Source organism: Drosophila kikkawai, chromosome 3R (genome assembly GCF_030179895.1).
Source record: "Drosophila kikkawai strain 14028-0561.14 chromosome 3R, DkikHiC1v2, whole genome shotgun sequence".
NCBI lineage: Eukaryota > Metazoa > Arthropoda > Insecta > Diptera > Drosophilidae > Drosophila > Drosophila kikkawai.
Genome location: NC_091731.1, coordinates 30,867,567 through 30,890,826, shown reverse-complemented (window position 1 = coordinate 30,890,826; position 23,260 = coordinate 30,867,567). Strand labels below are relative to the sequence as shown.

Genomic DNA, 23,260 nt, shown 5'->3' with positions numbered 1-23,260 from the left:
AGCAACAGTAATTATTGTAATTTTGGATGCCCTTTGTAAGTCACAAAAATTGTCAAAAAAATTGCTATATATTTTTGAGACTTAAGTGACTTGTTCCTTTCAATAATTACAACAAATTACTCACAATTATTTTTTTGTCTACGTTTTTTTTCTCCCAGTGTAAGTAAGCAGAACCTAATTGGAATAAGCAAAACCTAGTTGGAATAGTGGCGCTCCTGCCGGAAAGAAAGAACTACATTTCAGTCGTAGCATCCAAGCGGCAGAATATGGAACTAACACAGCCGCCTTTCTTATCGATAACTTCATCAGCAGTTTAGTGCCATCTTTAAGACTTGCATAATTTTAAAAATTCGTTTCCTATAATAAATCTTAATTTAAATTTAAAAACTATGAAACGGAGCTGCCGGGCTTTAATACGCCACGTGCGGCATGCCTCCACCACTGCCCCCAAAGGGGCCACATCGGCTTCAGCCAGTGCAGCAGGAGAAAGCGTAATCAAACCGGAACCGGCTGCACGTGCCACATTTCTGGAGAGGATTCAGCGTGGTCCTGGCCTGCAGGATTTCTTTGCAGTGAAGCCCGCAGCCCGGCTGAAGCTGAACGAGGAGGAGCCGGTGGAGACCAGTGTACCCTACCTCAATGCCGTAGATTTCAATGGTCAGGGAAGGAAAGTGCACTTCGAGGTCTACGGCTGCCAGATGAACACCAATGACACGGAGGTGGTGTGGAGCATCCTGCAGAAGGAGGGTTACCTGCGGTGCCAGGAGCCCGAGCAGGCGGATGTCATCATGCTGGTGACGTGTGCCGTGCGCGACGGAGCAGAGCAGAGGATTTGGAACCGCTTGAAGCACCTGCGAGCGATGAAGAGCAAGCGTAGCCCGAGGCGGCATCCCCTCCAGCTTACCCTTCTGGGCTGCATGGCGGAGCGGCTGAAGGAGCGTCTGCTGGAGCAGGAACAGTGCGTGGATGTCATCGCCGGACCGGATAGCTACAAGGATTTGCCCAGGCTACTGGCCGTGTCCCGTCACTACGGAAATTCGGCCATCAACGTGCTCCTCTCCCTAGATGAAACCTATGCGGATGTAATGCCCGTGCGGTTGAACTCTGAATCCCCCACAGCGTTCGTCTCCATAATGCGAGGATGCGACAACATGTGTACCTACTGCATAGTTCCCTTTACCCGCGGACGTGAACGCTCTCGACCGCTGGCATCCATAGTCAACGAAGTCAAGGCCTTGGCGGAGCAGGGCGTGAAGGAGGTGACACTGCTGGGACAGAATGTCAACTCCTACCGGGACAGGAGTGCTGTGGAGGAGAGGGAAGCTACCAATACCACGCCCGTGCCAGGTTTCAGCACCGTTTACAAGCCCAAAAAGGGCGGAACCCCCTTTGCAGAGCTTCTGGAAGCCGTAGCCGAAGCTGTTCCCGAAATGCGCATCCGTTTTACCTCGCCGCACCCGAAGGACTTCTCCGATGAGGTTCTAAGAGTCATCCGAGATTACTCGAATGTCTGCAAACAGCTGCACTTGCCCGCACAATCTGGTAACACCCAAGTTCTGGAGAGGATGAGGCGAGGTTACAGCCGAGAAGCCTACCTGGAGCTAGTGCAGCACATCAGGGAGTTTCTGCCCAATGTGGGCCTCTCCAGTGACTTTATCTGCGGCTTTTGCGGCGAGACGGAGGCTGAGTTCCAGGACACCGTCACCCTCATCCAGCAGGTGCAGTACAACGTGGCCTATCTGTTCGCCTACAGCATGCGGGAGAAGACCACAGCCCATCGTCGCTACAAGGATGATGTCCCACTGAATGTAAAGAACGAGCGACTCAAGCGCATGGTCTTGGCTTTCCGAGAGGAAGCCACCAAGCTGCACCGTCAAATGGAGGGACAGGAGCAGCTCATCCTCATAGAAGGCAAGAGCAAGCGCTCGGACACGCACTGGTTTGGTCGCAACGATGCCAATATCAAGGTGATTGTGCCGGCTATGGAATTGCCCACTGAACAAGGTGGTGGAGCAACCAAATCCCTGGCTGTAGGTGACTTTGTGGTGGCCCGAATTAACGAATCCAACTCCCAGGTACTCAAGGGAACTCCACTTCACATAACCAGCATAAGCAACTTCCACAGAAGGACAGAGTTTACGCAATAAATCAAACTTTAATCGTAACTTATTCTGTGGTTTTCCTCACGCCTCCATTGCTTCCGGCTGCTCCTTCACCTTTTCCGCTATCGCTTCGCTCCGGCCGTGGTACTTGGCTATCTGGCTGCGATAGAACTGAAAGATCTGCGCACTCGCAGCCCGGCACAGGCACTCGATGTCATTGAACTGGGCTATTTTAAAGGATCCCTTGGTCTGCACCAGCAACAGGTCTCCGTCGACGGAATCAAAGGCGAATGTGAAGCTGGCGCGTTGGTGGAAGGTCTCACTCTGGTCTGGATCCAGGACATAATCTCCCTGATCGTTGATAATGCAGTGCACCGCCGCAAAGCTAAATTTTAGGGGCAGGCCACCAATGAGCATGGCTAGGCAGGCGGAATTCACGGCACAGGCGTCGATCTGTTGGGCAAACCTCCATTATTAAACAGTTTCTATGTAAATGAGAGCTAAAATGCCTACACTGCCACGATCCTCTAGCTCCTGCACCTGCACCGACATCTTGGCATGCGGATGGGCCTCGGCCAGGAGCGCCAATTCCAGGACATCCCGAATGGTCGCCTCTCGAATGCGCTCCTTCACCTGAGGAAGACCCGCCTTGGGCCGATAATTGCACTCCAGGTAGCTGCCATCTATGCTCAGGTTCTGGGTCTTCACCTCGATGGGTCCCAGCACGGCGGCTATAACCACTGTGGCACCTGAAATTGTTTAAAAGCCGGAAAACTCTTTAGGAGATTGCTTGAACCGAAAAGCCAGCATAGAAACAAACCCTGGGTGTACATCACAGAGCCATCGCAGCGGGACAAAGGATTGAACTCGCAGTTCATCTGACGCAGCTGATCCTTGGGCACGTCCATTTTCTCCGGTAAATTCATTTTATTTTGTTTAATTTCAAGAAAAACAACGTGCGCGTGGGAAAAATAAATTAGAAACCAATATAATGAAAAATACCAATAAAAATTCAAAATATTTGAAGATTTTCAATTTTGTTTATATTGGTCACACTGAACTTAACGGCAAGCGCCGAAATTATCGATAGGCTGGACTTTAAAAAACGCTATCGGAATTCTAAACAGAAAGTTTCTTATCAATGGCAAATTGAGCTTTTTCTTATTTGTTTTTAGTTTTTCGGATACTCGCAGAAAAAGCGCGTTGCCGCCGATCGTATATAAGAGTAGTCTTTACTCCTTGCACGGAGTAAGTTCGGAAAAACTACTATCAAGTTTTAAATTTAAACTAAAAACACTTTTAAAATGTCTGGTGAGCTAAACAAATCATATTTTCAAGCTTTGATCAAGTGTTAGTCTGTGTAATGTTACAGGGTCAAATCCATATGCAAAGTTCCTGAAGCAATTCACTCAGGCTGGAACTACCTACAAATATTTTGATTTGGCATCGATTGATAGCAGATACAGTGAGTAGTTTGTTTACAAACAGACAGTTTAATTATTTACAATAATTTTAATGAATGCTGTCTAATTTAAGAACCTAAATTAAAGGCAATGAGTCGGGAAATAGAAGCTTAGTAAGTGTAAAGCTTTTAAAATTATAATTATATATTTATACTGCGAGTATTTATGTATTTTGTTTACTTGATTTCAACAACAATAAGTACATACATATATGTTTTATTTCTTGTTTTAAAAGTATTTGTGTATGCATAACTTAGTACTTATGTTGCTAAATATAGTTGAGAGTTATAGTTAAGGAATAAAACGCCTATTTGTCTCAATGAAATTCGAAAGCTGGAATTGTTAATTGGAAAATTCTTAAACAGGGCGAAAGAAATCTGTAAAGTATTCGATACTTGAATAATATTTCTAAAAAACTTTTAATCTGAAATTTTACACTCAGAAGGTCTATTAATAATAATTAATTTCATCTTAAAAGGGTCCTAAATTTAAGATTTTTACTACATATTTTTTTGTGATTGCATAATAATTTTAAAAATCTTACCATAAACTAAACTTATAAGTAAACAGTTTATTAAATTAAAATTTCCCGTAAACTATCTTAATTATATAAACTTACCTACTTATCTCTTGACCATTGTCAACAGTAAGCATTTGAACCTCATCATGGAATCCTCCATTCAAACAAAACACTGTTTTGAGATAACGATTCGCGTGGCTCCTCCAGTAGGTTTAGTACCCTTCCTATTTATCAGTTATCAGCTATCAGTGACAGGTGACGTCATCTATCTAGAGCTGTGGAATATTTCAATGGGAGTGATAAGGGGTGTTCTTAAGGGGTTTCCTCAATGGATGGAGTGTCTGGTGAAATTGCTGGTTTCTATAAATAGATCTGTCCAAATTCAGGTCAGCTGCCCTACTCGATCCGTGTGCTCTTGGAGTCGGCCGTGCGCAATTGTGATAATTTCCAAGTTACTGAGAAGGATGTCCACAGCATCCTGAACTGGACGCCGGCCCTCAAGCAGGGTTCCAACGATGTGGAGATCGCCTTCAAGCCCGCCCGTGTCATTCTTCATGTGAATCTATCCCCAAACTGCCTTCTATCCCTTTTAATAATATAATAATTACAGGACTACAATGGAGTTCCTGTCATGGTAGATATAGCTGCCATGCGGGAGGCTGTCTTGAAGCTTGGCGGTGATCCCGAGAAAGTGAATCCCATCTGCCCTTCTGTGATGGTGATAGATCACTCGGTGCCGGTCGAGTTTGCCCGTTCTGCAGATGCAATGGCCAAGAACCTGGCTGTTGAGTTCCAAAGGAACAAGGAGAGGTTTACCTTCTTGAAGGTTTTTGTCAAATATTAAATATATTAAATATTTTTCAAAGCAATTTCCTTTTCTAGTGGGCTGCCAAAGCCTTCAACAATATGATCTGCGTGCCACCGGGTTCTGGAATCATTCATCAGATTAATTTGGAGTACCTGTCCCATGTCGTTGTGGAGGATGAAGCCGCCGATGGCTCCAAGATCCTTTACCCCGACAGTTCCGTGGGAAATGATTCCCACACCACGATGATCAACGGCCTGGGAGTCTTGGGCTGGGGGGTGGGCGGAATCGAGGCGGAGGCCGTGATGCTGGGACAAGCAATTTCCATGGTTTTACCCGAGGTTATTGGCTACAAGTTGGTGGGAAAACTAAATCCGCTGGTCACCTCCACCGACGTGGTGCTGACCATCACCAAGCAGCTGCGCCAATTGGGCGTGGTGGGCAAGTTCGTGGAGTTCTTCGGTCCCGGAGTGGCCGAGCTCAGTCTGGCAGACAGGGCTACGATCAGTAACATGGGTCCGGAGTACGGAGCCACCATAGGCTACTTCCCAGTGGATGAGAACACCCTCAGCTATATGAGGCTGTCGAGTTAGTTTACTTTTATAAAATTAAAAAATATAAATAAATTTAATGAATATATTTCAGATCGATCGGAGAAGAAGATCGACATCATACGGCAGTACTTGAAGACTACTCAGCAGTTCCGGGACTACGCTGATCCAACCCAAGATCCCAAGTACACACAGGTTTGCAGAAATATATCCGTAATTTAATTCTTAAACTAATTTAATAAGTATTTTAGGTAGTTACCTTGGATCTGGCCACAGTGGTTTCCTCAGTTTCGGGTCCCAAGCGTCCCCATGATCGAGTCTCCGTTTCTGACATGCAAGAAGATTTCAAGTCCTGCCTGTCCAGTCCTGTAAGTATTTTCTAATTCTAAATATTAAGTAGAACTTTTTAACTTTGATTACCTTAGGTGGGCTTCAAGGGCTTCGCCATTAAGCCAGAGGCTCTAAAGGATGTTGGAAAACTCAATTGGGACGATGGCAAGACATACAAGTTGCAGCACGGTTCCGTGGTCATTGCAGCCATTACATCCTGCGCAAACACCTCGAATCCCTCGGTGATGCTAGGCGCCGGTCTCCTGGCCAAGAAGGCGGTGGAGAAAGGATTAGATGTCATGCCCTACATCAAGACCTCGCTCTCCCCTGGATCAGGCGTTGTTACATACTACCTAAAGGAGTCTGGCGTTATTCCCTATCTGGAGAAGCTGGGTTTTAACATTGTGGGCTATGGCTGCATGACCTGCATTGGCAACTCCGGGCCACTCCACGAGAAAGTGGTTAACGCCATCGAGAGTAATAACCTGGTCTGCGCTGGAGTGCTCTCCGGCAACCGGAACTTTGAGGGTCGCATCCATCCGAATACCAGAGCCAATTATCTGGCCAGTCCCTTGCTGGTCATCGCCTATGCCATCGCCGGACGAGTGGACATTGACTTTGAGAAGGAGCCGTTGGGCGTGGATGCCAATGGAAATAATGTGTTTCTGCGGGATATCTGGCCCACGCGATCGGAGATCCAGGAAGTGGAGAACAAGTATATTATTCCCTCCATGTACCAGGACACGTACAGTAAGTTACCTAACTCGTTAATTATATGTATATGTACTTACTTCCTACCCCTCCCCAGGCAAGATCGAACTGGGCACTGAGGAGTGGCAGTCGCTTCAAGTGCCCGATGGCAATCTTTACTCCTGGAACCCTGACTCCACCTACATCAAGTGTCCACCCTTTTTCGAGGGCATGACCCGCGAGGTGCCCAAGCTAAAGGACATTGAGAAGGCCCGCTGTCTGCTCCTGCTGGGCGACTTTATCACCACGGATCACATCTGTCCCGCAGGTGCCATTGCCAGGACCTCGCCAGCAGCGCGTTACCTTGCCGATCGGAACGTGACGCCGCGGGACTTCAACACCTATGGCACTCGTCGTGGCCACGATGGCGTCATGTCCCGCGGAGCCTTTGGCAATATTCGCTTGGTAAACAAGTTGGTCGCTAAAACTGGACCTCGGACTCTGCACTTTCCCAGCCAGGAGGAGCTGGATATTTTCGATGCGGCTCAGCGGTATCGCGAGGAGGGGACTCCTCTGGTTTTGGTGGCTGGCAAGGATTATGGCACCGGCAGTTCCCGAGATTGGGCTGCCAAGGGTCCGCTTTTGCTGGGCATCAAAGCTATTATTGCCGAGTCCTACGAACGTATCCATCGCTCCAATTTGGTGGGCATGGGCATTATTCCATTGCAGTTTCTACCTGGTCAAAGTGCCGAGACATTAAAACTAAATGGTCAGGAAGTTTACGACATCATTTTGCCAGAGAGTGGATTGAAACCGGGTCAAAGGATCCAAGTTAAGGTGAGTTTTCCCTTTTATTTGTAAAATTAATATTCACATATTTAATTTGTATTTTTAATTTTCAGGCAAATGACATAAATTTTGAGACTATTTTGCGCTTCGACACGGATGTGGATATTACTTATTACAGGCACGGAGGCATCCTGAACTACATGGTTCGCAAAATGCTTTCCTAAATGTTAAATGTTTTTTGTTTTAATTTTATAATTGATTACAATTTGTATATATTTGTTTAACAATTATAAATAAGAAACACAAACTTCAATAAAACGTATTTTTATCAAACTGCAAAACGAATTTGTATCAGAATATATACTTTTTGTAGTTATAGTTCTTCATTTCATTCAGTAATTTTAAAGTTTAAAGAAAACTTGCTTGAGCTTCCTAAAATTTTATTATTTAAAAACCGCGCGCCGGAAAAAGCCCCATGTATGGCTATCGATAAATGCTAGTTTCCGGCCCTGGCGTAATCGATAAGCTGGGCAAGTTCAATCCGACAACTTACTTCTCCAATCAGTTTCTAGCTTTGCTCGTCCGCAATAAGTTCAGTAAAGTCTTCCAATAAGATGTCTGGTAGGTGCAACAACCAAAGAACCCAAGAGGATCCACAACCAGATCCGTTGTCCTGCGGCTTACATAACACCCTTCCCCCCCTTCGTACACCCACAGGCGCCAATCCCTTTGCTCAGTTCGAGAAAACTTTCTCGCAGGCCGGCACCACTTACAAGTACTTTGACCTTGCCTCCATCGACAGCAAATATGGTAAGTCACTTGGCTATAAGATCTAGCCCCGAAGTGGGAGGGGCTGTGTCTACGTGGTAACTCCAACCAAGTTGCATTAACTAAAGTAAATAAGCTGGCCAATTTCGGGTGGAATGTAACCTGTTGAAAGTGGAGTTTGACCCGAAAGTTGGAAAAAATGAGCGAAGCAAACGAACACCTTAATTTGCAAGTCCGAGCAGTGTCAATCGGAAGGTGCTCCCGCCGCCTTAAGTGAATTTTTCTATAGTTTCCAAGCTTGTCTCGCGTCGAAAGCGAAAGTTATCGCCGGTGGTATGAGTGGGGGCTCATAATGGGGCTCGTCTACCGGTGATAACAAAACGTCGCACTGTGTGTGCCTCTCTGGGCTTTAATTCGTATTTATTATTAATGTTACGTGCCCACACTTATCGCCACAAATCTGATGTTTTCGGGGGTCGTGGTCCGGTCGGGGCTTCCGAAAAGTCGCGTGGAATCTTTTCACTGAAGCAGCGCGTGTCCAAGCATCGGGGGTCGAGTTGGGTCTAAGGTGAGGGTTTTCTTTAATGGCCACTACAAATATAATATACTATATAGTACCTCCTCTTATCAGTCGGTACCCATCATTGAGTTCTAAGCATACGCAATCATTGTGCTTCGTGATAACAGGTGATGGCTGCTATCTCAGGGAAAAGTACAATGGGAATAAAAACAAAATCATTGGGTAGTATCTCTGAAGCAACAGCAGTCGAGTCGATCTAGCCATGTCAGTCTCTACGTTACTATGCGAACTAGTCCCTCAGTTTTCGAGATGAATGAAGCTTTGTAGATAGTCTTCTTTATACTAAAGTCTCAAATTATTTACAATTAAATACAAATAGGAATGCTAAACAGCTTGAATTACGCTGACTAAATTTGTTTCTAATCACGCTATTTGATAAAATAACTTTTCATACATGTTTACTACATCATGATTTGCGAAATTGGCCGCTTATCTCTCCTGACTGAGAAACAACACTCATCGATATGATACAGTAGCTTGTTAAAGGGTTAAATAAAAGAGAAATTTAAGAAGCTATGTTCAAATATATTCCATTTATTAAGCTTTACTGTATTTGTAATAAAATTCAATAATTGACCCTTTATTATTTCCCACCGAACAGATCAACTCCCATACTCCATCCGTGTTTTATTGGAGTCGGCGGTGCGTAACTGTGACAACTTCCATATCCTAGAGAAGGATGTGCAGAGCATCTTGGGATGGTCGCCTGCCCTCAAGCAGGGATCCAACGATGTGGAGGTGTCCTTCAAGCCAGCCCGTGTGATCCTGCAGGTGAGTTTTACACATTAAAACTCCTAATCAGATATCCTTTTCATATAAAATGTCTCATTTTAGGACTTCACTGGCGTCCCTGCTGTTGTAGATTTTGCCGCCATGCGCGATGCTGTTTTGGATTTGGGCGGTAACCCCGAGAAAATCAATCCCATCTGCCCCGCTGACTTGGTCATTGACCACTCTGTCCAGGTAGACTTTGCCCGTGCTCCTGATGCGCTGACCAAGAATCAAACTCTGGAGTTCGAGCGCAACAAGGAACGTTTTACTTTCCTGAAGGTGGGTTTTCCTTTTACCAAACTTCTCATTATATGTCTTATAACTATAATTTGTTCGGTTTTAGTGGGGAGCCAAGGCCTTCAACAACATGCTGATCGTGCCACCCGGCTCTGGAATTGTCCATCAGGTGAATCTGGAGTACTTGGCCCGCGTGGTGTTCGAGAATGATACCACCGATGGCTCCAAGATCCTGTATCCCGACAGTGTGGTGGGCACTGATTCCCACACCACGATGATCAACGGCCTGGGAGTCTTGGGCTGGGGAGTGGGCGGAATCGAGGCGGAGGCCGTGATGCTGGGACAGTCTATCTCTATGTTGCTGCCCGAGGTTATTGGCTACAAATTGGTGGGAAAACTGAGCCCGCTGGTCACCTCCACCGATCTGGTGCTGACCATTACCAAGCACCTGCGTCAGCTGGGTGTTGTGGGCAAGTTTGTGGAGTTCTACGGTCCTGGAGTGGCGGAGCTTAGCATTGCGGACAGGGCTACGATCAGTAACATGTGTCCGGAGTACGGAGCCACTGTGGGTTACTTCCCCATCGATGAGAACACTCTTGGCTACATGAAGCAGACGAGTAAGTGGAGTCTCTAATCCCTTTAAGGTACCTTCTTAATTCCACATCTATATTAACTTTAGATCGCTCGGAGAAGAAGATCGACATTATCCGTCAGTATCTGAAGGCCACCCAGCAGCTGCGTAACTATGCTGATGCCGCTCAAGATCCCAAATTCACCCAGGTACATGGACACAAACCCAATTTAGTTATTTTATTAATATGCATTCCATTTACAGAGCATCACCTTGGATCTGGCAACGGTGGTCACCTCGGTTTCGGGTCCCAAGCGTCCTCATGACCGTGTTTCGGTCTCGGACATGCCCCAGGACTTCAAGTCCTGCCTGTCCAGTCCCGTAAGTTGGAATTATGATCTTCAATTTATATATTTTTAAAATTATTTATTCCCTCTCCTTAGGTGGGTTTCAAAGGCTTTGCCATTGCCCCAGAGGCCCAGGCTGCCTCTGGTGAGTTCCAGTGGGACGATGGCAAGACCTACAAGCTGCAGCACGGTTCCGTGGTCATTGCTGCCATTACATCCTGCACAAACACCTCCAATCCCTCGGTGATGCTGGGTGCCGGTCTCCTGGCCAAGAAGGCGGTGGAGAAGGGCTTGAATATCCTGCCCTACATCAAGACCTCCCTCTCCCCCGGCTCCGGTGTAGTGACCTACTACCTGAAGGAGTCCGGCGTCATTCCCTACCTGGAGAAGCTGGGCTTCGACATTGTGGGCTATGGCTGCATGACCTGCATTGGCAACTCCGGCCCCCTTGAGGAGAACGTAGTGAACACCATCGAGAAGAACGGCCTTGTCTGCGCTGGAGTTCTCTCCGGAAACCGGAACTTTGAGGGTCGCATCCATCCCAACACCAGAGCCAACTATCTGGCCAGTCCTTTGCTGGTCATTGCCTATGCCATCGCCGGACGAGTGGATATTGACTTTGAGAAGGAGCCGTTGGGCGTGGATGCCAATGGAAAGAACGTTTTCCTGCAGGACATCTGGCCCACGCGATCGGAGATCCAGGAAGTGGAGAACAAGCATGTGATCCCCGCCATGTTCCAGGAGGTGTACAGTGAGTATTTAAAGAAATGAATATGTATATTAATTTTCTATATATCTTACACATAAATACCTTTCTCCCATAGGCAAGATCGAGCAGGGTTCCCAGGACTGGCAGACCCTGCAGGTGTCCGAGGGCAAGCTCTTCTCCTGGAGCGCCGACTCCACCTACATCAAGCGTCCTCCCTTCTTCGAGGGCATGACCCGGGATCTGCCCAAGCTGCAGAGTATCCAGAAGGCACGCTGCCTGCTCTTCCTGGGCGACTCTGTGACCACAGACCACATCTCGCCGGCCGGATCTATTGCCAGGACCTCGCCCGCCGCCCGATTCCTTGCTGAGCGTAACATCACTCCGCGAGACTTCAACTCGTACGGCTCGCGACGTGGCAACGATGCCATCATGTCCCGCGGCACCTTTGCCAATATTCGTCTGGTGAACAAACTGGTCGCCAAGACCGGGCCACGCACCGTGCACATTCCCAGCCAGGAGGAGCTGGACATTTTCGATGCCGCCGAGCGGTATCGCGAGGAGGGAACTCCTCTGGTTTTGGTCGTGGGCAAGGATTACGGCAGCGGCAGCTCCCGGGACTGGGCAGCCAAGGGTCCCTTCCTGCTGGGCGTAAAGGCCGTGATTGCGGAATCGTACGAGCGCATCCATCGCTCAAACCTGGTGGGCATGGGCATCATCCCGCTGCAGTTCCTGCCGGGACAAAGTGCCGAGACCTTGAATCTGAATGGTCGCGAGGTCTACAACATTGCGCTGCCGGAGAGCGGCCTGAAGCCGGGTCAGAAGATCCAGGTGGAGGTAATTATATATCAGAAAATCATGGCTATACTCCGAGTTGTTCTAAAATCTCTTTAAATATCTCATTTTCAGGCTGATGGCACTGTGTTCGAAACTATTCTGCGATTTGACACCGAGGTGGACATCACTTACTATAAGAACGGCGGCATCCTCAACTACATGATCCGCAAGATGCTCTCTTAAGCATCACATATTTCATATAATTTTTACTATATTCCAACTGCATTTCTACACTGTAAATTGTAGTCCCCTAAGTTTTTAATTTGTGGCGGTGCTTCCAAAAAAAAGAAAACCTGGTCAAACCAATAAAGTAAGCCCTAATCCGTGGTATCCCATTAAAATAAAGGATTCTTTGAACTTTTATAGAAAATATAAAGCTTATTATCTTACTCAATTAATTTAATGTAAAACTTGGAACTATATTTACTCTTAGAAATATTATACTTTCCTTTAGATATTCCTCGTTTCAGCATTTTCCTTAAAATTATAATTATGTTCTTGAATAGCCCCCGTTGGTGTTAAAATTTCGCTTTTATGAGATAAACAAAGCCCAGTGATGAGGATCGAAAAATGTGACAAAACTGAACTGTGTGTATCCCATAAATTGAAATCGGGGGCACTGGGTGGGTCCTTCTAGGACTAACACTTGACTCGGTTTCAGATCTAGGCTGCTTACAAAAGAGCTATCTAAAAGAAACAGCAACTGTGATATGGGAAAGATTCTGAGGGTAAAATCACGGCTACTATTTCCTTAGATAACTCGATATAAATTCAGGACGCGATCGAGACTCCGAGGCACTTTTCTTCACACTGTTCCACCAATCGCGACACCTTCAAGCCAAGAACTAAAACCTGAGAGTTGGACCCACGGAGCTCTTATAAGCACGGGCAGCGTTCAATGGCCGCTGCCAGCGCATCAGGTTTCCTCCTCGATCGCCGATGGCTGATCGGCTGCTCCACCACTCCGCTCCGTTCTGAATTTCCACTCTAACAAAAATCGCTGAGCCTTGCAATTGGCTTTATGCTGTTATTTTTTTCTGGCATACTCGACATTTTTATGCCGAAATGCCAAAATTTCTTGGTTCTTGGTGCTTGCTGCACTTTGTCCAGCTCCTAAGCCCTCGGCGCACTGAACCCGACATTGCTAGTGGGCTGGGTCTTGGCGGGGGTTACAGTGAGTTCTCCAGTGGCTTCCGCAACCGAATTGACCCACAAAAGCCATCGGTGGGGTCAATGAACATGCAGTCACGTTGCCTCATTTATGGAACGCACTAGGTAAATTTTGGGTCAGCTAGAACGGGGCTTTTGTTTTATGTTTATATTTTATGCAAAAATATCACCTCGATTTTCTTAAATAAAAATACATTGATTAAATATAAATAGGTTTGATTAACAAAATTTGACTTTGTTTTATTGTGCATTTACTGAAACTAGAAATGGTTTCGAGAATCCTTTTTAAAGTCGAAATCTTAATTTATTTGTATTAATCGAAATTATATACTTTTTCTTTATAAAAATCATTTCCTGTAAGCCATGTTTTTAAATTTTGCGCCCAAAACCAATCGATAACCGATTCCCGGTGCCAGTTGCATATGTTCCCTGCCCTAGTCTGGTCACACCGCCTGCAAATATTCGCAGAGAAAAAAGAAGTAACTAAAAATCGTTTTATTTATAACGAAAAACTTATGGTGCTGTAATTAAGGCCAACTCGGGCTACGGATTAGGGACAGCTGAGTCCGATGAGCAGCATAGCCGATACTTGCCAGCAGCTGAGGAGGCGCTAGGAGTCCAGGATCTAGGCGCTTTTCGGCCGGGAAAACGCTGCCTAGTTTTCCCCCAGGAGAAGAGGGGAAACCAGGAAGAAGGAATTACATTAAGTCTGATTTTGCAAAAAAGGCAACTGAAATGGACGTCGAGTCGCTGTCGGGGTCTGACGAGGACGACATCTCCACGGTGGACAGCTACAGCTCCGACGAGTCCGCGGACGAGCCGGCCCGTGGAGCCACGCCAGCCTTTGGGGCCAGGACACGGAATCTGGTGCAGATGCTGTACGACAGGGAGGTGGGTATTTGGTGATTTAGGGGTTTTTGAATTTGATTTTGAATAAAGGTTGTTATTGTGTACCTATCAAAGTCAAGGACATAGGGGAAACCATGGAATTCGAGGGTTATTCCCTTGAATTTGATATGTTTGCAACCCCAGAAAGTCAGTTTGTGGAATAACCCTCATCCCTATTATATTAATCTTTGCCTAATGATCTCAAGTTTATTGAACATGACTTCTGACCTACTTTTAAAGCCTTCACTGTTAGCTGGCTTCTTTTTTAATAAGAAACTTATTTGTTTTATACTTGTTCCTTAATATTCCTCTCCCATCTATGCCCAGCGCACTGGCTACTTCTCTGGTTCCTCGCGCGCTTGCCAAAAGCCACAGCTTCCCTACGACAGAGTGCCAAATAGGTTAAAGCTCTACCTCAAAGACGTCTTGGCCAGCAATGTGATGGAGGGGTAAGCCACGCTGCCTAAGACATCATTTAATTACCTTCTAATTTGGGCTTCCATTTACAGGCACATATTCATGGGACTGACGGCCTGCGGACAGTACATGCTTAGCCACCGGGTGGTGTGCAATGACAGTTCCTCGCTGAACCATTACTCCTTTAATGTGGGCTACAAGTACACGTAAGTTATGCCTCTTTCCAAGTTGTTCTACTATTATTATTATACACATTTTCCCCCGCAGACTCTACTTCTGGCTGTTTCAGCCCCACAAGCATCTGCGCTACTTCTTCTCGCGTCGCCTCTTCGACGACCATGTGGTGGACAACATCAAGACTGTTAGTATGACGCAGTGGAAGAATGCCCAGCATCAGATTTTGGTTATCCATGGAGCTGCCACTGAAGAGGGCGAGGATAGCTATATCACATATGTCAAAGTTCCTAAACTGGGTTGTTTGGAGTGCAAGAAACTCAATGACGACGGTTCATGTGGGTGTCATCATCGTCATCATCATCATCATCAACCAGTTATAATTGATTTACTCTCCACCAGATTCCTTTTATAATGCGCACTGCCTGAACTGCCACCTGACTGTGCATACCAAGTACTCCTCGATAGAATCGGACCCGGTATTCGAGCCGAAAATTAATCTGCTCTGTCCGGAGAGGATTTTAATCATCTCCAATGGTTTTATGCACATGCTGCGCATCGATGTGGACACGCCGGCCGTGACCTCGGGAAGCAGCAGCGGCAGCACCTACATACCCCAGCAGAACATGGTTCTGCCTAGTCTTCAGGCTCCTCCCCTTCCGATGCCGTCTCCATCCTTCCTGCTGCCCAGAACTCTGCTCTCCAGCGAAGAGGACCGTGCTTCGGTGGCCTTTACAGCCTCGGGATCGGAGGCAGAGTCTGGCAGCGAACAGAGTGTCGTGGCTCGTATCATAGCGGACTTCAGTGACATCGAAACGGATTTGTCGCAGCGCTCCAACAACAATAACAACGAGGTAGTGTCAACCGCTGGCAGCAACTGCTGTTCTCCCAGAGCTTACGAGCGGCTCATATTCACGCCGCACTCCAGTCCCAGCAGCCTCACGCTGCCAGAGACCACGCTGCCGGTAACCAAGCCAGCCAATATCAACGAAGCTAGTCAGTCGCGCAGACGCAACCAGCGGATAGTGACCAAATCCTATCGCAATGGCATAACCACCATAGACTTGCAGGTAGACACTCGCTCTCTTGCATATTTCTATATAAATAAATCACCTTTTCCACCAACCACAGAGCACGCCCAGTTCGAGTTCCATGACTGACAAATCCAATGCCTACGAATTCTCAGAGGATAACGAGAAGTACGAGAAGATCTCCACGTTCCGCAAGCGACGGCTGGCTGAGAAGAAATACGAGTTTTCGGAGGATAACTCAGAGAACATTATACCCTTTACCAAAGTTCGGTTGGCGGGTCGGGCCTTTAATTCCTCCGCTGCCAGCTCAGCGGCTCGCAGCTTTTCGCATCGCTTCTCGCCTACCGCTCACTTTTTTCATAATTCCCCGTGCGCCTCGCCCTCCTCTTCGCCACATCCCTCCTCCCAGCCGGCCCAGACGCCGCCGCATCTGGGTTTCCGCTCGCCGCCGTCCAGCTCCATGCTGATGCGCTCCCCCAGCCGGAATGCAAACGCGGCATCTCAAATCTTCAATCAGAAGTCGCCGCCTCTGTCGCAGGCCACTCAGCAAATGCTCAGCTACAAGCCGGTGGGACCGCTAGGAGCTCTCTCACCACTCCAAGTGACCATGGCCAAGCGGTTTGAGATCGGCGGCTCCATGTCACCCAATGCCGGCCTCTCGTTTTTGTCACCGCGGCGCGAGGAACCGCGCATTGTGGAGATGCCGATGCTGGGCGGCGTGATGCCGGAAAAGCCGGTGTGCACCAAGAAGCTGAGTCGTCGCTATGTAGAGGAGGATGACGCCACCTCGGTGATCACCAGTGAAGAGGGTGAGTGCAAAAATATATTTTGAGTATTTGAAAAGTATAATTTTACCTCGTGATCTCTCATAGACGATTGCATATCGCCGGGCTACCACACCTCGCTGCCCATGGAGGTGCACGGCTCTTGCTACTCGGAGATGCAGATGATATCGCAGGCTTCCTACCAGCGCCTGCGTGCCAGCAGCAGCAGCGTGGTTATTACCCAGCACTCGTTCGACCTGGAGACCTTCACATACTACGTAATTAGCATGCTGTGCCAGAAGCACCAGAAGATGTACAACGTCTTCTACGACTGGGCGTATGAGGTGGTCAGCGTCTGCCCGCTCAGCCAGACAATCGGCTGCCTGCTGGTGGCTCAGTTCTCGGCGCGGGATCATCCGCTGGCCAATTGCCTGCACTGCACCGGACGAATGGATTGTGTGTTCCACAACAGGCAATACGAGTGTCGCATCCTGTTCACCTGGAACACGGAGAGCGGCCAGTGGCAGGTGCTAGACTACGGCGAGCTCATGGAGACCCATGAGCAGTTTAGTCCACTGAAGCGGTTGGGCAAGGCCCGCCTCACATTCGCCCAGCTGGCCAGGAAGATGGGTCAAGAGATGGCCGAGAGCCTGAGACTAAATCTACCCAACTACGCCTCCAATTTGCGGGTGCTCAACTCGGATATAAGAAAGTCCAAGGCGTACATAAGCGACCTCGATAACATGGTGGAGTTTCACTTGAAGCGCACACCACAGGGGACGATTTAAGAACTTGCTTAAGTGGCTGGACACTGGTCAGGACACAACAAATGGTAGTTTCCTTTTAACAGTAAAAGCTGGACTCTAATATTTAAAAACTAATATAAAAAGAGGCTTTGAGGATTAGGAGTTTTTGCACTTAAACGATAAACGTATTTTTATTGGTTGGTTTTTATATTTGTTAATTTATTTTCCTCTAGTTTTCTAAATTCTTTTCAACATGTATAATATATTATAAAATTTATTTTTTTTTTTTTTTTTGTTTTCATAATTTATTTAATAGAAACTCAATTTTCAAAACCCTAATCAGCCACACAATAACTATTAGAATCACCAGCTCTTACCTTAAGGGAAACCCATTTTTGTGGCAGTGTTTTTTTTTTAGTTGTAAGACACTCGCTAAGGTTGCGCTCTTATCTAGTTCAGTTCTAAACACAACAACAACAAAACGTGTGCTGTATTTAGTTTTTAGTTAAAAAACAATCTTACCTTAATAAGTGCAACGAAACGCTTTTTCAAAACGGTTGAAACGCGTCTTTATTTCGACTGAAGTCATTTAAGAGAACCTACAATCTAGCTGTAAGATCCTGCTCATACTTACATATACTTTTTGATATTGGGGACTTCGATTCGACTATTGACTCTACTATTAGTTAGCAACACATTTCGATATACGGTACTGGTTATTGCAGTATCTTATTAGTTAGTTTCGTGAAAAATATACAAGTTTAATAATCAAACGTAAGACATACTACATATACCTACATATTAAAAGAAAATATTATTCTGCCAGTTACAAGTCCTAAAATGAAATGCTGGCTCAAATAAAAGAGAACCTAACTATGATAAACCAAAGTGTCTTAATTTCCAGCCTGCCTCTCGGTATCTTGACGTTGACTGCCACTGGAGAAATCCGTGGATGTACTCTCCCTGTTTTGGATACTAAAAAAATGAGTAAAAACAATGATGTTAATAAGACAGCAGCTGATCAAACTTTCCAACCCACCGTTTGTTAATCGATCTGATCATGTCCCTGTTGCAGAATGTGGCCAGGAATATGATCATTCCTTGGCTGCAGTTTATGACTTCATTAAGCGTTGTTAAGGGCTTCAGAACCTTTTCCGTCTCGCAAATATATCCAAGAACTTCCAGGAACCAACTGCCCCCCATGATAATAAAAAGACGCAGATAGACCCTATAACTGGAAATATATATAGTATGCGACTTTAAGTGTTTTTTTCTTTATCGGGAAAGAGTTCAATAGTAACATACTTGGCACGATTTCTGGCTTTCCTTTGCTTTGCAATTCGATTTAGCTCGTTTTGATTGCCTTTGTTCTCCACATAAATGTACCGAGTTGTGAGGCCGAACAAAACTCCGTTAAGGACTATCAGGATCGCCAATGGTGTATATAAATAAATCATAGCTGACCAGTTATCCGCTGAAATAAAGCGAGTTACAGAAACACTTTAATCTGTAACTAAATACCTACTGTTTATCCAGCAGCTATACACTCCCACGCCTGGGCTGTAAGAAAAATCCACAAATTTATCCACCAGAATTATGGAAATGGTCAGGATACTGGTGGTGATCCAAACGATAGCGTTATAATTAAAGAAGCTACTACGGCCGTTGTCGTAAAAGTCCTGGAACTGCCTCACAGTGAATCTCCTCCACACATCGAAGCTGACAACCGAGAGCCACATAAAAGTGGCAATTACCATGAAGTAGCCAGCATAGCCTAAACCCAAGTTTAATATTAAAGTAAGCTAATTTGGGGAATATTTTGGGCTTACCATTAATATCACATAACAAAGGTCTCCCTTCAAGTGTTCTAAACATGCTCAGGACATTCAGCAAGAAGGTTAGAGTCAAGCAGATAAAGTAGAGATTGCAGATTCGGCCATGAAGGGTTCGGAATTTCGGCAGCCACAAGTAGACCAAGATGGTCAAGGACATGAAGAAGGTGGAGCACAACTTGACTGAAAGAAGGATTAGCATCGGTAAGTGCCTTAAATCTATGCCATAACCCACCATATGCCATCACCATTGGCGGCTCGACAATGCAGTTGAAAGCCACAAGACTGACGCTGTAGTCTTCCCCCAACTCATCTGGCTGCAGACAATATTCCAGCTTGGAGAGCATTTGGGCATCGTGCTGACGGTAAATGGTTCCATTCTGCAAAGTATATATACCCTCAGTCTGGAGCTTCTTACCTTAATATTTACTTACTTCAAATAAAGTCCATTTATCCCTCTCATCCTCTTTCGGTAACAATCGATATACCTCCTTGCAAGGAAGTGGAAGCTCGTCCTGCACAATCATTACCTCCTTAATGTCTTTCTCCTCCACAGTTTTTCCATCACTTTTGGTAATATTTAAAACGTTTACGTAGGTAAGATTCTCGTTTATGTAGTCGGAGCAACCCATGCCATCAATTTTCATCATTTTTTTGGAGTCGCAACAGAAACGAATACATGTCCTTAGCTTGCACACACATCCTCGTATATGCTTGGGAGCTGGCTCTCTTTCTCCGTCGAAGTTAATCACGTAATCATACTCGCCCGTTAGGTTAGCAGGTACGATTAGGTCATTATATTTATAAGAACCGTTGCTAAAACGGCCATTTATTTTGACAGTATCGAAGAAATCACAGTTCGGAATGTCAACACATTGAAAGCCGCTCACAAGGATGCTCGATATAAAGGCCGCTAGTATGACTTTAGGCGTCATTAATTCTGCAAACATTTTAGTTTCAGTTTCACTTTCCTTTATTTTGTTGTCCCCACAAGAAAACGTGTTGCTTGTGCCGCTGTTCGTGCGATAATAATACAAAACTGACCGACACGACACTATAAAACTAAGCGAATGGCAGTGGCTTATCAACGCAATGATTCCTTGGGGAATATGGACTTCTTGAAAAGGAAATTTAAAAAAAATAATCAGAAAGGAAGCTAACTCCGCCTGCTGAAGTTTGTATACCTTTGCAGATTGCAATTGGATCATTAATCAATTTTGGTCAAATGAAAAATAAGATAAATTATAAAAACAACAAAATATTAAGTAGGATTTATATTCCGATCGTTTCTGTGGCAGCTGTAATATATTGTAATATATTTTCTACAAATGTTTACCATTGTTTCTATATGATATAGTCATATGATCCAGAATATATATACTTTATAAGGTCGGAAATGACTCCATCACTGCGTTGCAAACTTCTGACTAAAATCATAGTACCCTGCAAGAGTATACAAAAAATGAAATATTCCAAATATTATTCATCACGTTTCCTTTCAACATTTCCCAAAACTTCAATGTGCGAATTAGGGAAAAACCATAGCCACATTCCATAACACCACTGCTGTTATTCTTAATTCTCAAAGAATTTTAAATAATTTTCTAATGAGAGCTAAATATTTCCCTCATCTATACAATAACCCAAAAGTTCAAGTTGATGCGATAATTTTAATTGTTCCCTCAAGGCAATGTTTAATGTTAATATACAGTATTTTAATCAGTCTTAAAATAGTACCTAGAGAAACAATTTAAACCAACTCATTATTTACTTTCACTATTTTCAAAATCTAGTGAAAAATGTACTTAAAATCAGTAGTTAAAATGTTTATATACAAGAAAATAAATATGTGAATGTAAGCCTGTTTTTAATTTCCTTGCTGCATCAGCGGATAGTCCTGAGTCATGTTACACGTTTCCAACTCAATGCCAGTTGTCCTTTTCCCTAAGATTCTATAAAAAATATGCTGTTAACAATAGTTTTATAATGCTAATTTAAGAGCTTACCTATCACGAATGTCTCTGAGCAACTCCTTGTTGCAGATGGTTACCAAAAATATAATGATGCCCTGGCTGGAGTTTATAATTTCATTCACTGTGACAAAAGGCTTCCATACATCTTCTAGTTCACAAATGAACGCCAAAATTTCCAATAGCCAAGATCCACCCATAATGATGAACAAATACAGATACAGGCCGAAGCTAGAAAGGCGTTGACAAATAGATTAAATAGTTGAAATAAAAAAAAACAATCCAATTAATCTTTAAATCTAATTAATTGGAAATTTTGCAATTCAGCTTTAAACCGATTTGTTTCCATAGAAATTAGTATAAAAACCAAAATTCTTGTTAATCATGCTTATAAATAATTTTTTAAAAACCAAAATTCGTACTAAACATGCTTATAAATCATTTTTTACATAAAAAGATTACATACTTATCTCGATTTCTGGATTGCTGCTTTTCTTCGAATTTGCTAAGCACTTTTGTCCTGCTCTTGTTCTCCTCGTAAATATGCCGACTCGTCAAAATGTACATGATTATGTTAAAGGATATAAGGATGGCGATTGGCAAATAAAAATATAGCATTCCGGACCAGGAGTCAGCTGATAGAAAGACAACAATATCCTATTAGTTCTATTGAAATTTAAGGACCAAAACTTTGCTTAGCTCCAATTGGAGATTACTAAGGATGGTAATCTCACTACTTAAATTAATAAAATGTAACAAAGAAACGTTAAACTTACTGTTTATCCAGCAGGAATACATGCCCACACCAGGTAGCAAGGTGTATCCAGTAACCTCGTCTAAGTACTGATCGACCAAAAATATGACCAATGTTAGGAATCCAGCTAAGCTCCAAGCGATGAGATTGTAGACGAGGAACATTGAACGATTGCTGCTTTGGAATATTTGGGCAGAGTGCAGGCCAAAATGCCGCCAAACATCAAAACTGATTGCGGAAAGCCAAAGAAAGGTGGCCATGGCCATGAAGTAACCAGCGTAACCTGACATAAATAGAACTGTTAGTTTTAGTAATTATTTTTGTAGATAGATCTTTGAAATTTACCATTAATAAGGCAGAAGACACGTTTCTCCTCAGCTAATCGAAACATACTGATTACATTCAATAAAAATGTTGCCATCAGGCAGACAAAATAAAGGACAGAGCACATGCCATGCAGGGAATGGAATCTGGGCAGCCACAAATATAATGCAATTGTAATGGCCAGAAATACCACGGATACTAACTTGACTAATAAAAAAGAAAATTATAAAATAAAAACTCATTTAAAATCTCCTCAAAACCTACCATAACCCATGGTCAAAGATGGCTGTATAATGCAGTTATATGGGGCCAGGCTGTAGGCTGTACCATTACCCGACATTTGAGGTTGCAGACAATAGTCCTGCTTGGAGAGAAAGGCCTGATCGTAATGGCGGAACAGTGTTCCATTCTGGAAAAGAATTTCGCTTTAGAAATGTTTCTAGAAACATACTTGTAAAAACAAAACCAACATCGAATAAGGTCCATTTATCGTCATCTGACAGCTCTTGATTTAGAGAGTAATGCTCCTGACAGGGCAAGGGAAGCTCCTCCTGCAGTATGATATCCTTGAGAATGTGCCTTTTCAACACAGTTCCATCCTTCAGCGTTACATTCAGAGTATAATCATAGCTGAGAGTTTCGTTTATATAGTCCGCGGAGCATCCCGTGCCATCGCTTTCCATGATCTTCTTGGAATGGCAACACAAGCGTATACACGGCCTTAACTTGCACACACATCCTCGGATGTGCTTGGGAACCGGTTCTCTGTCTCCATCGTACGTGACCTTGTAGTCATATTCCCCTGTCAAATGGGCGGGAACAATGAGATCCTCGTACCTATACGATCCATTTTCGAACTTGAAGCCACGCTTTAGATCCACAGTATCGAAATAATCACAATCCGCAATATCGGCTTTGATGCCAACCAAAAGAATGGAGCAACAAATTGTGAACAAACAAAGAGATTGACTCATTCCGCCGGTGTATTTTAACTCCGTAAATTTTTTGTTGACTTCTTCGCTTGACTGTTCGCTGAGAACTGATACTGCGAAGCGCTAACACATCCCGCGAAATTTCAAAACAAGCATGAGGTCAATATTATTTCCTGGAAAAAGCTTGCGTT

The 23,260-nt window shown here is 44.8% G+C and overlaps 7 protein-coding genes across 7 annotated transcripts; 4 read left to right on the top strand and 3 right to left on the bottom strand.

Moving 5' to 3' along the window:
* Positions 1 to 293: 293 nt before the first annotated feature.
* On the top strand, positions 294 to 2,147 carry LOC108077861 (CDK5RAP1-like protein). Its single transcript, XM_017171394.3, has one exon. It carries the CDS (start codon positions 390 to 392, stop codon positions 2,145 to 2,147), a length of 1,758 nt encoding a protein of 585 aa, XP_017026883.1. The 5' UTR covers positions 294 to 389.
* Positions 2,136 to 3,084, bottom strand: Rrp46 (exosome complex component Rrp46). The gene is made up of 3 exons (XM_017171396.3): positions 2,923 to 3,084; positions 2,616 to 2,851; positions 2,136 to 2,555 (listed from the first exon to the last, which is right to left on the bottom strand). The coding sequence occupies exons 1-3, from the start codon at positions 3,026 to 3,028 to the stop codon at positions 2,184 to 2,186; spliced, it is 714 nt and encodes a 237-aa protein (XP_017026885.1). The 5' UTR covers positions 3,029 to 3,084; the 3' UTR covers positions 2,136 to 2,183.
* Positions 3,085 to 3,294: 210 nt separating this feature from the next.
* LOC108077615 (Iron regulatory protein 1B) lies at positions 3,295 to 7,578 on the top strand. Its single transcript, XM_017171022.2, has 10 exons — positions 3,295 to 3,413; positions 3,475 to 3,567; positions 4,472 to 4,641; positions 4,696 to 4,911; positions 4,968 to 5,478; positions 5,536 to 5,636; positions 5,693 to 5,809; positions 5,867 to 6,521; positions 6,580 to 7,298; positions 7,364 to 7,578. The coding sequence occupies exons 1-10, from the start codon at positions 3,407 to 3,409 to the stop codon at positions 7,472 to 7,474; spliced, it is 2,700 nt and encodes an 899-aa protein (XP_017026511.1). The 5' UTR covers positions 3,295 to 3,406; the 3' UTR covers positions 7,475 to 7,578.
* Positions 7,579 to 7,780: 202 nt separating this feature from the next.
* LOC108077841 (cytoplasmic aconitate hydratase-like) lies at positions 7,781 to 12,412 on the top strand. Its single transcript, XM_017171368.3, has 10 exons — positions 7,781 to 7,871; positions 7,968 to 8,060; positions 9,200 to 9,369; positions 9,433 to 9,648; positions 9,713 to 10,223; positions 10,286 to 10,386; positions 10,442 to 10,558; positions 10,621 to 11,275; positions 11,349 to 12,067; positions 12,140 to 12,412. Exons 1-10 carry the CDS (start codon positions 7,865 to 7,867, stop codon positions 12,248 to 12,250), a joined length of 2,700 nt encoding a protein of 899 aa, XP_017026857.1. The 5' UTR covers positions 7,781 to 7,864; the 3' UTR covers positions 12,251 to 12,412.
* A 1,267-nt stretch (positions 12,413 to 13,679) lies between these two features.
* Positions 13,680 to 18,036, top strand: LOC108077849 (uncharacterized). Its single transcript, XM_017171381.3, has 7 exons — positions 13,680 to 14,128; positions 14,453 to 14,574; positions 14,635 to 14,748; positions 14,810 to 15,054; positions 15,119 to 15,786; positions 15,848 to 16,556; positions 16,620 to 18,036. The coding sequence occupies exons 1-7, from the start codon at positions 13,973 to 13,975 to the stop codon at positions 17,297 to 17,299; spliced, it is 2,694 nt and encodes an 897-aa protein (XP_017026870.1). The 5' UTR covers positions 13,680 to 13,972; the 3' UTR covers positions 17,300 to 18,036.
* Positions 18,037 to 18,102: 66 nt separating this feature from the next.
* LOC108077584 (probable G-protein coupled receptor Mth-like 11) lies at positions 18,103 to 19,877 on the bottom strand. Its single transcript, XM_017170978.2, has 7 exons — positions 19,524 to 19,877; positions 19,325 to 19,469; positions 19,087 to 19,272; positions 18,783 to 19,031; positions 18,563 to 18,731; positions 18,297 to 18,491; positions 18,103 to 18,232 (listed from the first exon to the last, which is right to left on the bottom strand). Exons 1-7 carry the CDS (start codon positions 19,737 to 19,739, stop codon positions 18,151 to 18,153), a joined length of 1,242 nt encoding a protein of 413 aa, XP_017026467.2. The 5' UTR covers positions 19,740 to 19,877; the 3' UTR covers positions 18,103 to 18,150.
* Positions 19,878 to 20,938: 1,061 nt separating this feature from the next.
* Positions 20,939 to 23,159, bottom strand: LOC108077583 (probable G-protein coupled receptor Mth-like 11). The gene is made up of 7 exons (XM_070286867.1): positions 22,608 to 23,159; positions 22,402 to 22,546; positions 22,159 to 22,344; positions 21,836 to 22,096; positions 21,526 to 21,694; positions 21,096 to 21,290; positions 20,939 to 21,041 (listed from the first exon to the last, which is right to left on the bottom strand). Exons 1-7 carry the CDS (start codon positions 23,109 to 23,111, stop codon positions 20,957 to 20,959), a joined length of 1,545 nt encoding a protein of 514 aa, XP_070142968.1. The 5' UTR covers positions 23,112 to 23,159; the 3' UTR covers positions 20,939 to 20,956.
* Positions 23,160 to 23,260: the final 101 nt, after the last annotated feature.